The following is a 20,359-nucleotide window of genomic DNA, read 5'->3' as shown; positions in this document are numbered from 1 at the left end:
TTTTTTGTTGGATTTTTTTGTTTAGTTTTCTTTTGTTTTTAATCAATCTCTTGCTCAAGCCATATGAGTAAGAATTCAGTAACACATTGTAAATCACAGTTTGCAAGTTCTGTGACTGACGATGAGATAGTAAAAGATAATGCTGTATAATTCACATGTGGCGTGTTCATCTTTCAGGCACCACATGTCAGAGTCTCCCTCTGCACAACTGAATGTACAAGCAGAAAAGTGGGAGAGATTACAAAGAACACGATTTTAAAGTCCTAGTTATTAGAAATTGCTGAAACAATTCAGAATCTTATGAGTACAACCTAAACCTTTTTTTTAACTATCTTTGAGTCAAAGTCAATTTACTATGAAACTGTTTCAAAAGAGGAACTGACAAAAAAAAAAAAAAAACCAGAAGAAATATGCAGTCAGCAATGCAACCTTTTCCAAATAAATGGTACAGAAAATGATATTTCGAAGGTGTTGAGGTGTTGGAGCGAGTCCAGAGGAGGGCGAGCAAGCTGGTGAAGGGTCTGGAGGGTCTGACCTATGAGGAACGGCTGAGGGAGCTGGGGTTGTTTAGCCTGGAGAAGAGGAGGCTCAGAGGTGACCTTATTGCAGTCTACAACTACCTGAAGGGAGGTTGTAGTGAAGTGGGAGTTGGCCTCTTCTCCCGGGCAACTAGCGATAGGACAAGAGGACACAGCCTCAAGCTTCACCAGGGGAGGTTCAGGTTGGACATTAGGAAGAATTTCTTTTCAGAAAGAGTTATTAGACATTGGAATGGGCTGCCCAGGGAGGTGGTGGAGTCACCATCTCTGGATGTGTTTAAGAAAAGACTGGACATGGCACTTAGTGCCATGGTCTAGTCGACAGAGTGGTGTCAGGGTAACAGTTGGACTCGATGATCCCAGAGGTCTCTTCCAACCTGGTTGATTCTGTGATTCTGTGATTCTGTGAATGGAAGTGTCTGACATCCCATCATGATAACAAAAGATTTCTGAAAGCTCAGCATCCCAATTAAATATCCCAGTTAAACTTTTTCAACAATGTAACATTATTCTAAAGGTATCAGGGATTGTAATTTGCTACAGTTGCCCAGACAAGGTCTCTAGCAGAACCATTGTCCTAAACCCGTTGTAGTCTTTGGAGGGAAATAGGTGAATTGTAATCTGAAACTGCAATTCTTCTATGTTGTCCCTAAAGAAAGCCTCAGTTCTGGTGTCTACAGTATAGATGTAACTCACAGCAGTCATATATATAGCATTTAATAAAATGAGGCCCTAAATTGCCTGACAATTGACTTGTATCATAATATAAAGACTAACTACAGTTCTATAGTCCTATATGTGCCAGCATGTAAAATAAACAGCTGCACAGTCCTATGCAGGTATAAAGGATTGGATGCCTATTCGTGAAGATACCTCAGCTCCTCATATGGCACCATTTTTATTACCTACCTAATCACTGAACACAAATGCATCTTTTCCTAAAAGCCTAAAGAGGCTGCTGCAGAAGGAAGACTCATGGGGTTGTAAAGGACATGTCAGTCAGGACAGCCCTTCAGGCAGATACACAACAGAACAAGGGATGATCATCCTTTTTGTTTGGAGGCATCCACGCCAATGCCTCTCTGACATATCTCTAGCTGAGTTTTGTCCCGATTGGATGTATTGCTATGTTGTCAGCTACCAGCCAGCCTTATATGAATTTAATTTTTAGCTTGATCCCATCCAAAAAAGGGCTAATGCAATCCAAACAAGCACATTTTTTACTATCAGCAAGCATCTCCTACCCTTTGTCTCTAATTAATGAATTTGAAACCTTTAGCCAAAATCAGAAAAACTTGACCCTATAAATACTTCATGGAAATGGGCATCCAGATAAAGGAGAGATGTCCATCAGGTGGTCTAACCGAAGGAAGACTGTTACGTGGGTTCACAGCTTAGCACATCAGAGAACTTATAAATGCTCCATGCTTCAGTCAGTCAGAGCTCACCTTGTCTTGGACATCAAAATCACACTCGGAGAACTACGTGCTTTTAAAGGGAGATGAAATCACTGCTGGAATAACATTCACCTCTCAACTCTGATTTCCAATGGGTCATAGAAGTGGTCACTAGTAACATCCTGCAAACATTTGATTTTGGCACAGAATGTGTAGCAATGGTGTTAACGTTATGAGTAAGTTAAAAACTAAGAAGCTCTGACCCACAACGTAACATTAATTCTGTACAGAGCTGCTTCTGTTTTTTTGCGTTTTAGCCCTTTAGATTCTTTCTGGTTGTTAAGGATGCAGAAAGCTTAAACAGCTTTAAAAAGAACAAAGCTGTCGTGGCCTAAATGATAATGGAATGGTCTTCATAACTATATAGATAGATATATGCATATATATATAATAAATACCTATGCATATATATTTAATATAATTTAATATAATTATATACACATTATATTATATGCATTATATGTGTGTATATATTATGTATATATAAAATAACAGAGATCTGAGAGGACCTAGCAAAAGAACAAGAAGTATTAGGTATTACTGGAGAGCGCTTACCTGAACAAGTTTATATGAAAACACATATACACACTTACCCAGAGCATGCAGAAGGTATGGTGCTACTATTCTTCCTTTCAAACAGAGGAATGTCCAGTTAGGAGTTTATGGAGATTTTTTTAAAAACTTTTTCTACTTTCTAGTATATTTTGAGTAGAGTATTAGCATCTGGAGGTATGAATTGGAGGCATGATTTTTATTAATAGTGTAGATGGTTCACCAGCTGCAGCTTAAGAAGTAATAAAATAAAAGTGATTTTACAAAATATCTGTATTTAAAAATGAACGGCAACAAATTCTATCCATAATTATTAGTGATCTCTTGCTTTTACCTTTAAAATAATATATGAGGCCAGTGTCATTTTGTCATGTCTCAGAAGCAAAATCACAGCAGAAGACAATAGTATTACAGGTTTATTATGTCTCAAAATATAGAAATATATTCCCACAGCATATTTTAAAGAATAATATAACAATAATCTTCAGTTTCTTATTCTCAAAATGGTACACCATTATTTAAAAAATATATTACTTAATGTACCCAAAATTTAGTTTGCATCAAATTCCATTTAGATTAAATTGAGTTCAAAAAAGCATATCCACCTACCCGATTTATACAGAAACCAGTAAATTTTTTGAAGACAACCCAGGAATTTAACTGTTCCAAAATGGTAATTCAGTTGGAGACATTGTATTTTGTTATACACCTTTGTGCATGAACTGCAACTAAACATAGATATGTAGGTAATGTCAGTATAAAATAGAGATGGAAGTATAAAATCGAACTGTTGTATTAAGGGGAAAGAGCTCCCAAGACTGAAATTAGAACTGTTCATTTTTCAGAAAAATTGAGTGTATGCATAAAAAGGATTTATGTATTACTCCAACAGCAAGATAAAATAAATTAGTTTCTGCAAAAAAGACAGTTGCACATTCACATGCATACGCACACACACACACGCTGATTTTATCAGTCTGTAATAATCTGAGTTTTCTGAAATATGCTTTAAATAACCAGAGAAATCAGAGTTTACATGAATAGACTGTCTGAGGAGAAACTGATATGTCCTATTCATTTTTTAACAACACTCTGAGAACTGTTTAACTGAAGCATTTTTAATCAAGGCAATTAATGATAAAAGCATATATTATAATTAGCCATGTAATAAAGAGAAAACAGAGTTTCTGTTTTCCCATTTTCATAGCACTAAAATAAAGGGCTGTCCAAAGACATGAAATGTGGTAAATTCAAAATAAGCATATGGATAAGTGGCGGAGAATGATAATCTGTAATTAGCTGTGCAATTCACAACCATAGGATTTCATTTGAGGCCAAAAATTTGGGGAGATTAAAATTATTTGTACTGATTTAAGAATTTTCAAAGTTACGATAGTTTTGAAAAAAAGGGAAAGGTATCCCATCTTATGATTTAAATCTCATGTTTCAAACCAGTTTCCACCTGATAGGAAAGAAGATGGAACTGAAAGTAGGCTGCAAACTACCCAACGGCTTGTTAGGAAAGGTGGTTTTTCTATCCCTCCCTGAGAAGAGCCACCATCAGGGACAAGGTTTTCAATTAAACAGATGACAACTGCTGCAAGCAACTGCTGCGTCCCCTGTGCCTTCCCTCGTGCACTCAGTAAACATGTCCAGAAGTGGGAGCTAAATGGAGCAAAGCCCTTCCATACCCTGTCTTCTGTGTATTTTGTGTGTATAGTAACTTGCCTATGGAATGGGAAGGCTTGTGTGTTTGTTTTTGTGGTCTTTTTTTATTTTACCTTGTGCTGTTATTGTAAAAATATTTGCCAGAGCAGTGTAATAGATAATAGACTGATGTGATTTGAGGTAAGAATGTTGTATTTCAATTTTTAGAGTTAACTTGGAAAGTCATAGACAGAGGCAAGAGTCAGTCTCCACAGAACTCCCGAAGCTTTGAGCCTTTTGCAAACTCTGCAGCCCACAAGCCAAGAAGTAGCATACTCCTCCAGCTACACTCATCTTGTTAAAGAAAATAGTTATAACAATTATGTGCAACCTTTTCACTTCTATTTTCTATCCACTATTTATTTACTTAAACACTGTTCAACATTTCACTTTTTCTAATGGAGCAGAACGTCTAAAATAAAAAATATGTTTATCTAAGCAGTTTTGTTTAGGTTTTTTTTCTGTGCCTTTCTCTAAATAAATACCCCGCCACAATTTTCATTGGCACAATATGACCAAATGTATTTTAGTTCCTTTAACAACATGAAGCTGTTACAGAAGTTCTGGAATTTCTACCTTCAAAAAAAAAAATCTATACAAAGGCTTTCCTTTAAAATATTGAAATGGAATGAAATAGATTCCAGTATGGTCAAACAAAGAATTAGTTTGTGAAATTCTGCTGCATAGTGAGGTGACCCATAAAATAAATGGTTTTGAAATTTTGCTCATACAAAAGAAACTATATACTTTCAAATAAATAAAAGCTACTATATACATTATACTGTACATTTAAATGAGAGATGACATGAAATGGAATAAATTTAGGACTGCCTTTTCATCAGCAAGGCTCATATCTTGACTTTATTACAATTCTGAATAAAACCCTCTGCTTTCGATTATTTTACTTGTTCTAGTGGCAGCCACATGAACGCACCACCATATTCCTGTATTTTTTTAAAATAACATTGGAACTGTCATCAAAGTAGAGCACGGAGATTGCATTCAGTTTTGTTGGTGCACAGCATGGCTTTGGTACATGATCAGGGAACATCAAATGAACCTGAAAGACAGATAAATACATATCTCATATATCAAACAAGGACAATGTCAGCGCAAAACACGTCTTTACGATTCAGAGAGTGCTGTGGTCACAGATTTTCCTCGGTTAGCAACTTTAAAGCCCAGCTTACCTCCAGAACGTTGCTCTGATTTCAGTCACGTGAGCAGTTATACAATAGTAACAGATGCAGAGATAAATGGGGAGGAGCAGCCAAGACAGAAAGTCGGTTTTCAGATGAAATTTAGGAAAGAGTTGGAGTTAGGCAGCTGCTCAGGAAAATACTCAAGTCCCAGGTCTCACAGGGACCCCAGCATGTGCTACAATACCTTCCTGTGTCAGGATCTCAGCATGGAGGAAAGTCTTTTGCCGACAGCAAAGGCTCATACCGAAACTGTTTTCAGCCTATGAAATGGTAAGATGTGGGTTCTCAGACAGCCTGAGTGCGTTTTAAGGTCTTATCTAGGTATCCGTGGATCCAACTCTACTTCCACTGAACTCCAAATCAATTCATAAGGTGGGTGCCAGCTGGACAGAAGGTTTGGGCAAAGGGCTGAGGCAGAGAAGGCTTTATGTACGCTAGGCTGAAATATATCAATGAAAGGTTAAAGAGAAGGAAGAGTTTTGAACAGCATCCCAGAATGAATAAGATCTAGTGGAAATATCTGAAAATGGGGGAAATACAAGTTCTTTGTACTTGAAAGAAGGTTGGATGTAATATTCTACACATGCTGAAGACTTGGAAACTGGGGAGGCCAGAAAAGAGGGAGTTGTAATAGAGAGGACAAGAGATTATTAAGGCATGGATGAAGACTTCAGCAGTAATAGGTTTCATTTGTATGTTAAGTCTTTGTAAAGCTGTTAGAGCCATCTGTCTTGCAGTGATATAAGCCCAGAGCCTTTGCCAGACAACAGGAAATGATTTTTACATAACTGTTACCATGAGAAGGTCTTTTGAAATGAACAATAATAAATCCTGAAGTAGCAGTTTAGTAAGGGTTTAGACACACATTTAAAAACAGTTTAACAAATGAATAGCAAAGCGCTGGAGAAAAGAATGATTGTGCCTCGTCTAGGCAGATGTTTGCCCTGCCATAACTCCTGGTCCCACCAGCCCCTGCCACCCCAGCTGGGAGCTCCATGACCCTTCTAGCCCTGCACAACAGCAATGCTCACAGACTTTTCAAGAGTGAGACTGAAAGTCAGTGCGGGTCAACCTGCTGATCCACTGACTTGCATGACCAGGAGGTCAATGTTACTCCAGTGCCTGTTCAGATGGTTATGGGAAGTGAGAGAGGAGAAGAAAGCTTATGTAACTTATTAAATGCAGTCCATCGTGTATTTATATGGATCTGTATCATCTGTCTGCCTAAGTTCGGTCTCAGAAAAAGAAGAGAGAGAGAGGTACCGGCCCAGAATTTCTCCTATTCTTATTACAAAAGGAAAAGAAAGAGTCAGTGAAGTTTGGAGGGGTACCAAGGAACAATCACTTCCCAACCCAAAGAGTGGGCTTTTTTAGAATGGTGTAATCAGTATGGCTGGGAGATGATTACATTTGCATTAGGGTGGGGTGTATGAATAATTGTTTCCCAAGCCATCCGCATGTGCACACCTTGTGTAAATCTGAATTTTGTATAATTTAAACCAGAAAGCATTCAACTACTGTTATCTCATCTAATTTATGTGCAGTTAAAATTTAATTAGCCTCATGATTTTTTGGCTGCACAACTGAATGCATGTACAGTACATGCAGAGGGAGACACACAATTCCAAAAAAGCCATAAAAAGGAGGGAAAATTTAAGTATCCAATTTTAAAAATAGGACAAACTACACAAATTTCTTAACCATGGGAAATTAACCGTTTTTGGGAAGGATAGATGCATGAGAGAAAGTAGCACTGGGCCACTTCTTATTTAACAGTCTATAATTGTAGGAGGGAACTCTAACGTGGGAATATCACTGATATTCGCAATTTTTCTGGACAGTGTTTGCATAATGCTAAACTATTGCTTTGCTGACCTATTTCTTTTCAGCTCAGGACTGCATATATGCTGTTCTTCATCATCTCCTAGGCACATTGCTGTATTCCTTGCCAAGTAGCATTTGCTATTCCCCTTCACTTAAACCCCTTACCACAATTCTGTTTATTTCCAGCCTCCGACTTTTTCCCTTCTTTTTGTGAATCATGCTGACTTGAATTCTGGTATAGAGGAATAAAGTTTCATTAGTGGCTGGACTTATAGAATGTATGGAAATGAAAAGGTCAATAGAAAGGAAAAGGTCTCAGCACATGCTAAGGTTTTAAAAATGTCACTCTTATGTAGAAGTACTTGGCACTTTCACAAGCAGAACTTGTGTCCTATCAGAAAGAAAACAAACTTTGTTTGTTTGTTTGTGGGGTTTTTTTTAGTGTGGGGGTTTGGTTTTGTTTTTTTTTTTCCCCAGAAGGGTAATAGCTGCACTCATTTCTGAAGGGGAAAAGTTTTTCAGGCCCAGGGTTTTTATGTTAAAATCAGAGAACAAGATCACCATCCATGGACAGACTCATCAGCATAGTCTAGTGGTCAGGATACTTCCCTGTCATCAGTTTAAATCAGAGGGAGCCTTTAAACCTGTGTTGCAGCCAAGTGCCTTGACCTTTCCAGAAACTAATTAGGGATGGCAACTCTTTCCTGTTCTGATTTCCTACTCCCCCTTGTCCTCATGTATTATCTCTCATTCCTCTGCCTCTTAATCATTCTGCTAACACTGTTCAGAGCCAGTTCTTCAGCTGGCACACGTAAAAAATCACGACCAAACATCAGACTCACAGCATCGCATTTAAGCATAGTCTAAAGGTCTTGATTTCTGTAGGTGCTGTGTTTTCTGAACCATAGCTGAATGCTGCTGGGGTAGAGGAGGCCTAGTCAGCTGCTTCAACTAAGATCATCTTTTTGGCTGCTCCAGTTGATGCACAGGACTAACGTAAGAACTAGCAGAGGCAGAAAGCTGTCTGCAAATCCCCTTTTACATGTACCAGGCAGAGCAACAGATCCAAACACACTTATTTATAAATTGCATTTGCTAGCCAGGCATGACTGAACACAATTTCTTACATGCAAATGCATCTGCTTGCAAAGCTTCACATTAAATTACGGTTTAAGTATCTCTGCCAACAGTTGACAACAGAGGTCCACAGAGTGGCCAAGCGTCAACATTTCTGGAAGGTACAGCAAGTAGATGTTAACATGGAGCTTCAATAAGCTGCAAAAAACTCTTGGAAGTAGGACCAGGGGGCCCCTTTTGTTCCTGTCTGCACAATTCTCCAGTTATATGATACAGTCTTCTCATGTGTTATGGCATTTGAAATGGAAGGGAAACCTACCACACAGGACACTCTGGACAGTTCATCCTCTCTCCAGCGTAATGATCAAAGCATGTCTTTGAAATGGGTTAACATTTACACAGAAACAATCAAAATCCAATAGTAGCAAACAGAGGGGAAGAGACAGCCCCTGTCCCAAGACACTTGCAACTGCAAAACAGGCAACTACAACATAGGCAGAGGCATACCAGAGTCTGAACTATGGCATGGTTTGTTGCATTCATGTGGGCATTGAGGGGGAAAGAACACTCTCCGTCGCAGTAAAATGCAGCGTAGCCCTCTGGTGCAATAATCCAATCCTAAAACAAGAACAAATAAACCCACTCAATTTTTATTTTTTTTTCTCACTCAGAGAATTTCAAACTATATGAAACTAACTAAGACTTGTCCAAGGACAAAATTAACTTCAAATGTGGCATGTTAATTTACTTATTTTTTTGTAAAAAAAAAAAAAAAGAAGTATTTGCTTTGTTCATGCCAAACTCAGACGAAAATTAAATTAAACTTAGAAATCTGTACTGAATACCAGCTAATGAGGCTGTAAGGGAAATTAAAGATCCAAATATCTTTGTCAGAATACTTTTCTTTCCAGACTGAAAATCTTGAGCACTGCAACAAAAGCAATTAAAATGCATGCTCTTTCTTCAGCATACTCAGTACCATTAATTGTACTATTGCATGAGACTGAGGGTGGTTGAAGATTATCCATTGGAATGTCACTGAATCATGCATTTTGAGTATTTCTAGCAACACAGCATGGAGAAAAGACCACAAGAGGGAAAATACTTTAAAATGTTAATGAAAGCTATATGTTTAGTTTGCTGAATTTCTCCTTTACCAGGCAAAGGTAATGGAAGTGCTGTGGGAAGAGTGGAGAGGATCAAGTACCTACTTCTTGGGTTTTGATTCTGTTTATCTCGTTTCACCCTGAGTTTCGCTGATGAAATATTGTACAGTGTAGCTTTGGCTTTCCAAATGAAACTTTGAATGCTTCAAGTATTTTTTTTGTGAAAAAAATAGATTTTCTTTTCTCTGTGGCCACCTTGAATCCACTGATCTGAGAGCCTTGCACATCTTGGGGCATATCAGAATTTACTGTTTCAAAAAATGAAAAAACTGGTGATACCTGGAAAAATCTGTGATCTACAGAGAGACAACAGCTCACTTGTTCAGTAGCCTGAGCTCAAGTCAATACCACAAGCCTGCTCTGTGGCCGTGGACAGGGTGATTACGCTCTGCAGACTTGGAAAAACAGCCTCTGCCTACTTCTTCAGGCTGCTGTTAGGATAAACATACTAGAAAAAGTCAGGCAGAGTAATGAGACCATATGAGAATCTGAGCTAGGTATGTAAAGGATGAGCTGTCACTAAAAATGTAGCACACTTTTTCTCCTCACAGACTTGTTCTGCTCATGGAGAATTGTTTCAAAATAATTCTGAGAAATGTGAAAGGCACAGACAGCCATCTCTGAGTTCTTACCTACATATGTAATATGTCTAGGTTATAGGTTGCTGATGGCCTTCATGTTTTTTCTTTATAGAGAGCTCCTTGCTTTCTGGAAAAAAAACCTAGATTGATCTCTATTTGCATTTCTCATAATGCCCTGCCTCTGTCTTTACGACCTTTTGCTACAAGTACCTTCTTTTTTGTTGTTACTGTGTGGCAGGATGAATTTTTCCTAGAAATTATATAAACTTAGCTATGGTGTTGTAAAGATCACTGAGCAGTGATCCAAGCTCTAGTTCCCTATGGACCCTACCCCAGTGAAATCTCTCTGACCTGCAGTAGACAGCATTGAACCAGAGAGAATTCAAGTGCAAATTTCAAAAGTTCCATTGCTCACTGTGGGAATTTTGGTTTCATTTACTGCAGTGTTATTCATATCTTGAATAATAGTTCAGATTTAACTTTATGTAAATGAATCCAGATCTCAAAACATTAATGTTTGCAAAGTCTTTGAGAGAACAGCATCCAAAAAAGGTAAAGTGATAGCAATAGGGATTAGTTACGAAATGCGTTTAAGGAATTTGTCTCTCATCAGTGAAATACCAATTATCATGAAGAAAACAGACTGTAAATAATGGGGGACTGTAAAAAAGATTGTCCCAATTTGAATTGATAGGAAACAGCATTTATAATCATACCTGCCATCCTAAGTCTCGGAAACTCACGTAAAGTTCATGTTTCTTACACGCTTGCTTTTGCTCGCTTGTGTTATAATCTACAAGAAGAAAATAATAATAATAAAATGTTTAGAAGCGTTGCTAGAACCAACAAGATTTAGCTATTTTTGAGCTCCTGACCAAACCGTACAAAGGAAATGAACAAGCATATTGTCATCTATATTCCTAGGGTTGTTCGTAAAGGCAGTGTAACCTTGGAAATACAGAATCAGCAGTGTCAGCCTGATACGATTTGTGCACACAGATAAAACAATGCATTCAGCATTAGGGGAAACAGATTTACAAGATGTCTGTTTGCTGGCTAGCTAGGTAACAACTCTATAATATGCACACAGGTAATCAAAGGAGGACAAAAAGTCTGATCCAAGATAAGGGAAAGTCTTCTGTATGTTGGCACAGGTTTAACTACCAGGTAAAAAAAGTAGCCCAACTCAAAATATAAATTAACAATGATAAAAATTGTCCTGAAACAACAGAATTTCCAAAAATCTGTTATTTAAATATTAGCACATTTTGTACTCCTTCATTTTTTACCATATTTTCTGGAAATATTCACCACTTGATGATCTTTAGTTGGTAATACTAACGTAAACAAGTAGACTAACAGATGCTTTTTAAAGGCCTGAATGTTTCTACACTGTCAGAGATGTGTCAGGACAGAAGGACACAGAAAACCTTTCATACTAGCTTCTCCAGGACAATCTTAATGCTGGAGAAAATCTAGTACTTGTTCCATACTATTCCCGAGTAACAGGAAAGGAAGGGAATAGGGTCATGCCTTCACTACATTAGCACCCCAGAGTTGGTTTGTAGTGCTCTTCAAGTGATGTAATCAGTGAGGCATGCGATGGAGCAGGGAGGACAGGCTGTCTCTTCTGGTTCCATTTCAAGAATGCTTAAAGTGGTTTTTTTGGACCAAAATGACCATTCTGTCAGAAAAAAAAACCCAGCTGAAATTCACAACAACAACAACAAAACCCATACAAACAAGGAAGACACTGAAAAAGAAACATAATCTTCATTTTCAGGAATAGGATAATTTTTAGGAATATTTTTTTAACTTTAAAAGACTTGAGGCTGGGATGGGAGGTTCTCTGTCGAAAAATTCCTGGAAAATTAAGAGAGGCCTTTTTCACATCAAATGAAAGGAAGGGAGTTCTACAGCCTGTGAGATAACCCATTGTAGTGCTTCACTATCCTTGCAGAAAACTCTTCCAAATAGCTGGCCTAAAGGAGCTTTTCTGCAAATTTACCAACTGCTTCTTCTCAGCTGTCCTGATCTGTGCTATAATTGCTTCTCTGGGTTCTCTTCTGTTTCTATGTGTCTTTCTGAAGATGTGATGGCCAAAACTGAACATGGTGCCAAATAAAGTAAAATAATTATTTCCTACAATTTCTGGATTATTTTCTAGCAGTATATCCCAGAACAGGAGTTTTGCAGCAAAACCACACTGTCAAATTAACAGCTTCAGATCGTTTTTTTTATATATACACCTGCCTAGTCGCCTTAAGTTTATGTTGTATTGATGCAAATCAATAAATAAAGAACAGGCCTGGAGGGCAAAGGAGACCAGGAGAGCTGATTGATCTTCCAGGACAACCTCTGAGAGAAGCACAAGGTAAGTGCACTCTCATGTGTATGAGCTACACAGAAATAATATAAACACATTGCCTGAACATGCAGGGATGGACGTTAGGATAGCCAAAGCTTAGCTGGATTTGAAACTTGTAAGAGATGTGAAGGTCAACAAGAAGGACTTCTATAGGTACATTCAGAGCAAAAAGAAAAACTAAGAAAAATACAACAGGGCAGAGGACCTGGTGGCAAGGACTCAGAACAGGTTAAGGTACTCAATGACTTATTTGTCTTGTTTTTTACTGGCAAGATTTACCCTTAGGAGTCCCAAGTCCCTGAGACAAGTGACTGAAGCTCTACCCACAGTAAAAGAAATAGAGTTAGGAACCACTTAAGCAAATTGAAGATACACAAGTCCATGTGAGCTGAAGTGATGAATTTCAGAGTGGGGAATGAGCTGACCAACATCATTGCAAAGTCACTCCCTGCGATTTTTGAGTGTTCATAGTGACTGGAGGATATCTCTGATTATTCAAAAATGGAAAATGTCACACCTGTCTTCAAGAAGGGCAATCATCTTAACCTCAGTTTCTGGGAAGTCTGTGCAGCAAATCATCCTGGAAGCTGTGTCCAGGCACGTGAAGAACAAGAAGGTGTTTGGGAACAATCAGCATGGATTTATTAGTCCAAACTGTGCCTAACCAACCTGATTGGTTTTTGTGATGAGCTGACTAGCTTTGTGGGCTTTTGAAGAGCACTGGGTGTTGCTTGCTTTGCTTTTAGGAAGGTTTTGGATATAGTCTCCCATAGAATTCTTAGGGCCAAATTAGTCAGATACAGTTTGGATAGGTAAAGTATATAATAGGTGGAAAGTTGGCTGGGCTGCTAGGCTCAAAGGGTTGTGATCAGTGGTACAAAGTCCAGCTGGCAGCTGGTTACTAGGGCTGTCCGTAAAGGATCAGTACTGGTGCCAATATTGATTAATGTCTTTGTTAGTAACCTGGACAATAGAACAGAGTGTGCTCTCTGAAAGTTCACAGAGGATAGCGGATCTGGGAGGAGTGATCAATCATCCAAATTACCAATAAAATGTTGGACTGAATCAGATCCAGAAGAGGCTCAATGAGATGTCATTTGAAATACCCACCAAATTTTACTCTTATTGGTAACATACTCTTTGAGTATGCTTTTTCTTTTTTTTTTAACATGCTGTGTACCTACTTTCAGTTGAATATACCTGGGCCCCAATACATCTCCCAAAACCGTGTCAAAAGCTATGCACAAGTCAAGATATATCCATTTGCAGTAGTAAATAACTTGTTCTAGTACCACTAGGGATGTTAGGCTTTCTAAGCCATAATACCTCAAATCATCATTCCCTTTTGAAGATGAATACTACCTTCTTTCCTATAGCATTTTCCTAGCCCTTCATGGGCTGATTCTCAACGACAGTCATTAAAGGTTCTCCACAGGTAGTTAGTTACCTGCTGCCATCTCAGATACTCTCAGTTGCCCCAGGGCATGTAGGGTTAAAATATATACCCACATCCTATGGGAGTCCTGTGTCTTTCTGGAGTAGCCACTGGAAGCAAGGAAGGATACCCTAGGACACTATGAGTTTTCAGAAATCTATATGCCTTTAATATAACCAAGAACTCTTAGTCATCCTTTGTGCTGAGTTGTCTGTAATCATCTAGTATGTTCTGCACACAGATTAGAAGTAAGGTGAAGGTAGTAGAGAGTAAAGGAACTTTAACTTAAAAAAATTGAACTGTGTTTCACTGATCGCTCTTTACAAGGATCTGTATACTGATTTTGACTAGTATGAGTGCTCATAGGAGGTAACTATTGAGCTTTTCTGCTTCAGCTATTAGTGGGAATTTAAAATTCAGTGATATAGAATGCAAGTCACTCTGCAAAAAATCCATGACTGAAAAATGTGGGAAAGAAATGCATATGAGAAAGCCAGGAAAGTCACAACGTGGTTTTAGATAGCACTCAAGCAGGCAAACAAACAAAAGCTGGAGATTGTGCTTTTGCCAGTTTTCTCTCAGTCATGAAATTTTCATATTTAAGAATATGTACAGAAGGTTTAGCATCAGGATGTAGCAGATGTCCCTACAGTTAAAGGAGGAAGGCTGAATAATAAATATGTAAGTCATCACATAGATGTCTTCGTTGTCTCGATACTCTGAATTATTCAAATATAGGTTAACCAGCAGTGGATGAGCGGTCACACTAGAACACCTGAGAAGGTGGTCTGCGTTTCATACGCAGAGATATATCTGCAAACCATCTAACCCATACACCTATGAAGAAAGTGAGACTCGAGCAAGTCTGTATTCCTTCCCTGAATTCTGTCCTTCATATGAGACAAACATTGCATGTAATGTAACATTTCATAGAACTATCAACTGTGACATTTATAATCAGATCTGGTGCCAAGGATCCAGTTTCGCATACTGTAGCTTCAAGGCCCATATGCTTATTCTGTCAAGACTCAAAACTGTAGGCTATTGTGACTAAGAAAAAAACATTGTTCCTCAGCTATTCAGGGACTGCAGTTGGGGTCCAAATGCCTACGTAGAAGAAAGAACTGTGGAAGGAGGGCAAGAAAATATATTTATAAGAAATTCAATGAGGTTTTTTTTTTGCAAAGGAAATAAAGACATATAGACACGCCTATATATACTATCACAAAATACTGTATTTTTGATTATTTAGTGTGACACCAACCAATAAAATACAGGAAATACAGAGTTAAGTATTGTTTTCTGATATCTCACTGCATTATGAACAAAAATTGTGTAGATCTGTTTTTGAGTTTCCTGGTGTAAGTCACTATTCAGTATTTAAATGTGGCTATCCTCTAGTGCCCAGTTACACTGTAATTCTTTTTAGATGATGTTCAAAATAAAAAAATTTAGCCAGACTTTGTTTTAAGGAAGAGTTATGTGAAACTGAAAGAGGGTAGATTTAGATTAGATATTAGGAAGAAATTCTTTACTGTGAGGGTGGTGAGACACTGGCACAGGTTGCCCAGAGAAGTTGTGGATGTCCCCTCCCTGGCAGTGTTCAAGGCCAGGTTGGATGGGGCTTTGAGCAACCTGGTCTAGTGGAAGTTGTCCCTGCCAATGGCAGGGAGGTTGGAACTAGATGATCTTTAAGGTCTTTCCAACCCAAACCATTCTGTGATTCTGTGATTCTGTGATTCTATGTACTTTGGAAACAAGTGTTCTTGGTTTTGATTTGTTTTTCCTTTTATCTACAGTTTGACAAAAAGTTCTGGACCCCGCACTTCTGACCCCAGTTCTGGGCCCCGCACTTCAAGAAAGATGTTGAGGTGTTGGAACGAGTCCAGAGGAGGGCGACCAAGCTGGTGAAGGGTCTGGAGGGTCTGACCTACAAGGAACACCTGAGGGAGCTGGGGTTGTTTAGCCTGGAGAAGAGGAGGCTCAGAGGTGACCTTATTGCAGTCTACAACTACCTGAAGGGAGGTTGTAGTGAAGTGGGAATTGGCCTCTTCTCCCGGGCAGCTAGCGATAGGACAAGAGGACACAGCCTCAAGCTTCACCAGGGGAGGTTCAGGTTGGACATTAGGAAGAATTTCTTTTCAGAAAGGGTTATTAGACATTGGAATGGGCTGCCCAGGGAGGTGGTGGAGTCACCATCTCTGGATGTGTTTAAGAAAAGACTGGACATGGCACTTAACTGACACATACAGATTTTATTTTCTTCATGTTATGTTTGTGTATATCTTCATGAATAATTAAAAAAATGTGTTGTCCATTGGAAGGAAAGAACTGAGTTGCCCAGTAGGGCTTTTCTCTTTGATGTGCTGAGAATACAGTAAAGCTAATCAAGGAGGGCCAAGAATTTAGAAAAGAAGAAGGCAAAAGGAAGAAGGCAAAATACAAAAGGCAAGAGGCAAAAGGAAGGTGAAAAAAGGTAAGGGCAAAGGGAAAGAGAAAGAGAAAAAAGAAAAAGGGAAAAAAGGAGGAAAAAGATACAGAAAAGGAAGAAGAAAAAAGCAAGGAGAAAAAGAAGGCACGACTGTAGTAAAGCTGGGATTGATGTGCAGAGAGAAGTATAACGAAAGCCTGTGACATATAAATGACAGCATACCTATCTGGGTCTGGCTGCATAACCTCTAGCCATGCAGATGAGCATTTTTCACTGTCAGTGTCTGACATAGATGCTCTAGATATAAAATTATGTAATAAGCTTAGAAACAAGGACCTACATCACACAATTATGTTTGCCCATCACTGTCATTTACATCAACAGTGTCTTGCATCAGGGGGTAGATGGGAATTGAATATGGCCTATTGACAGGCTGTCGTGAGGAAGATGATGGGCAGAATTCTTTGGGTTTTCTTTGGTTTAAATATGGAGAAATTAATTCTACTTTTAAAGCACTGCTCATTACTGGAAGATGCAGAGAACAAGGAGAATCAGCCCTCTCCCACAAGCCTGCAGGGGTGCAGCATATCCATTGCACTTGCACAGTTCCTGGGGCTGGTGAATAGGAGGAAAAGACTACAGGTTTTTCCCTGATAACAGGCTCTCCCCATGGAAGAACTCTGCCTGTATTATGTGAAGATGTGAAGATCTGCGAATAAGAATGCGTTCTCTCCTTCACATCTCTTTTGCACACTGGAGCATCTGAATAGAATCTGCACATTGCCTTGGTAGCCATCATTGTGCTCATCTGCAGATTTTAATGAGTGTAGTTGCAATAGTTATTAAAAGAAAAAGTGTTTTGAATTACTTATACCATGAAAAGTCCCATCACTGATCATTAATGGCACCCAGATAAAAGAAGTTTTTTGTGATATGGGGGCTGTTGAGGCAAACTACAAGGCAAGAGCATGGAAGATGATTTGCCATGGTGCAGGATCTTCTCCTTCTCCAACCGGAGGTTGACTGGTCTTTTGAGACATACAGACAGCTCTTCCTGAGGTAATTTTCATGCTGATGCAACTTGCTGGCATGTGTTAAGGTTGAGTTTTTCCCAGGTTAAACCAGCAGGGAGCTTCTGTTCAGCTTTCCTGCTATAATTAAGGAGGCTTAACAAGTCTGTTCAATTCTCATTTCCTCACGGACTAGAAAGATGGGAGTCAATCTGAAAGTATTATACTTATATTTAGGTATCTTGTGTGTAACATGTACTTTGATGATCTTCCCCTCCCCTAAAATAATGTAATTCTCAAAACTAGTAGACATTTTCCAGGAAATATGAAAAAGCTTTTTTTAATATTTTTTTTTGGACAGAGAAAATATTACTTACCCTTGAGGTAAGAGATTGTATTTGGAGCTAATGCAGTTGCATAGATCATGTTTAACTGTGTTTAAAAACAAACAAACAAACAAACAAACCAGCCAACCCAAAACCCCACCCTCATGTTGTGTCATTAAGTCCAAAGCCCTTTTATGAAAATAGGGAAGCACATCATGCCATAGCAGTAAAATAGAAGGTAATAGTTTCTGCAGAAAAAATTCAGATTCAGTTACTTTACTGAAGTGAATGAATTCAGAGCAAGCATCAGCTAGCAAGCTTAACTGATGTGCATGCTTAAACCACATCTGAATTACAAGATGCTCAGTCAGTTTTTAACCTGCATTGTTTCAAAAGATCTGAATAAGTTTAAGCAGTTAATGAAGAGAGAATGTTTAGTCAATGTAACTTTATAAATAATGAATAATTTAAAAAATTACTTTTGATATGCTGGTATTAGATCTGCCATGCTTTTAGAAAGATACATTTTCACACCCTGTCCCCGAAAAGTAGAAATGTTTGTTCAAAAGTCAGAATATTTATAAAGTGACTTTGTGACTCCAGCTGAAAGGAGCATTTCAGGAAAGAACTGAACCAAAACTTATTCCAGGCTCTAACAGGACTAACAAGGCTTTCACATGCATTATTGTCACTACCTTTCAAGTAAATAAGGGATCGAATTCACTCCGTTCAGGGATACACTGTGTATTTACATCAGTACATGTCAGCTGGTCTGAACTCATAAACAGTTGACACTTTCACAGATTGGTTAAGCTTTCTCATTTCCAGTATTCAGATTTTTGTGTTACACGCTGGCTTTTTCAGCTGAAAGGCAGTTAAACAAGAGTCCAAACACTGTCTTTTGCTGAGGCTTCCTAGACAAGTAGTTGGGGTGCAACACTTCTCTCTACTCTCTCTACCTTTTTGTCATGTGTAGCAAAGATCTCATCCAGTTGCCTACAACATAGGACTAGATTCAAGCTCAGATACAGCCTTTCCCAAACTACTTGGGCATTTCACCATTCAGGAGCCCGTGATACATGTCACAAGTGACCTGACTCAGAGAAGGTAGATCATGCTCAGGTCCAACATAACGAAAGAGGTTTAAGCAAAACGGGGCGGGGGGGGCGGGCAGGTAGAAATGGAGCAGGAACACAGTTTCTGACAGTTCAGCCAATGAGCAGTATCTTGTTGAGCTGCTGTGACTCCACTGCATTTGAGCAGGTGCCCATAACTCCTCTAAACAGACTAGGAAATCATAGCTTCATCTTACCCCCAACACTTGGCATCCTAGAAGACTCCTGATGACTACTGGATTTGTTGCGGTTCTGATTTTTCCTTTTATTGTTGGCTGCTCGGACAGAACGGAAAAGCACTTCACTTGCCTTGAAGAATGCAACCATGAATGGTTGCTTTGACTGAGGCCCGTGTCTTCCAATCAGGCCAGCAGATTTAACATTGATACTTCGACCTATAAAGTAATGGAAATCGTAAGTTAGAAGGTGAACTTCTGCCACTCCTGAAGCCACAGTGGGTTCAGCTGCTGACTGAAGCATGGCAAGGATTTTGCCCGTAATCCTGAATTTATGTGATTAAGAATCCTAACTGCATTTGGTGAATGGAACTTAAAAGACAAAAAATTCAACAATTTACAAAAGTTTCAACAGCTTTACAGGTAGTTTGTCATTGCATAAAATTGCAGTCCCTGTGTGCTATATATCTTATTCGTTTCACTGGTATTTTAATTCAGTCGTCTCATGTACACATCCATAGAAATGAAAAATAAATGAGCCCTGTCAAAGTCCATGGGCTATTGAAAGAATAACGTAATGCGGTCATCTAATTTTTGCATCACTTGAGTGTGAGATGTGGAACCTTATATCCCCAAAGCAAATCAGTAGCAAAGAGAGGTGTAGATAATAAATACACTTCTGCTTTAAAAATAAATATTGTGCAGTGTTACTCAAACTGATGTTCATTCACTAGTAAAGGTAGGAAGGCATTCAGTCGTTCAAGAGGGCAGTTTGAAATATGCCCATTATTGACTCTGTTCTGTTCCCAGGGGATGTGCATATTTCTTTAAAATATTTGTTCAGTCAAGACTGTGTGGTAACCCCACTATATTATAGGATCTAAACCTCACTAAAAGAAAAGAAAGCAAAACAAGTCACTGAAACTGCATCAGTGACATTTTAGCAAATAAACCCTTGCTCTTAACAGAATTTATTTTGGCAGCATAAACACTTTTGTGCGTACATTATTATGCAGAGTCCTTCAACCGTCAGAAAATGAGACAGTGTCATGTGAAGCTGTGCAGCTGTGCTGGGTGGGGGACACAGAGGTCCTTTAAACGGGAAGGTACGGGCACAGGCACTGCCTGCGCTGCATGGTATCGTGGTGCCTGGGGATTCTTCTAAACCAACTGGAAAAGTTTGCTACACGGGAAAGGAAGGAGCATCTGCCTCGCAAACGTATAATGCTGTTAACTCAATCATCCTGAAAAAAGAACTTGCAAATAAGCATAGGAGTAAACCTTAGAGAAATAAGCATATAGGTTTCCTTTTCAAACACAAACTTACAGTGGCTGTACGCCAGAGTCTATATTTCTTAGAAAAACTCTATCACTGGCGTAAATGAAAGAGGCA

General features: G+C 38.8%; 1 protein-coding gene across 1 annotated transcript in view; it reads right to left on the bottom strand.

Annotated features, from left to right (window-relative positions):
• Positions 1–4,711: 4,711 nt before the first annotated feature.
• Positions 4,712–20,359, bottom strand: part of BMP5 (bone morphogenetic protein 5) — a 55,985-nt gene continuing 40,337 nt past the window's right edge. Inside the window, exons 4-7 of the mRNA XM_068402656.1 lie at positions 18,988–19,185; positions 10,822–10,898; positions 8,866–8,976; positions 4,712–5,315 (exon numbers count right to left, since the gene is read on the bottom strand). Of these exons, the coding sequence (XP_068258757.1) occupies positions 5,166–5,315; positions 8,866–8,976; positions 10,822–10,898; positions 18,988–19,185 (536 nt within the window). The 3' untranslated portion in view covers positions 4,712–5,165. The remainder of the gene's footprint in view (positions 5,316–8,865; positions 8,977–10,821; positions 10,899–18,987; positions 19,186–20,359) is intronic.

Source organism: Nyctibius grandis, chromosome 1, assembly GCF_013368605.1.
Source record: "Nyctibius grandis isolate bNycGra1 chromosome 1, bNycGra1.pri, whole genome shotgun sequence".
In the NCBI taxonomy this organism is placed as follows: domain Eukaryota; kingdom Metazoa; phylum Chordata; class Aves; order Nyctibiiformes; family Nyctibiidae; genus Nyctibius; species Nyctibius grandis.
The sequence above is the reverse complement of the archived record's forward strand: the minus strand, read 5'-3'. Positions and strand labels throughout refer to the sequence as shown.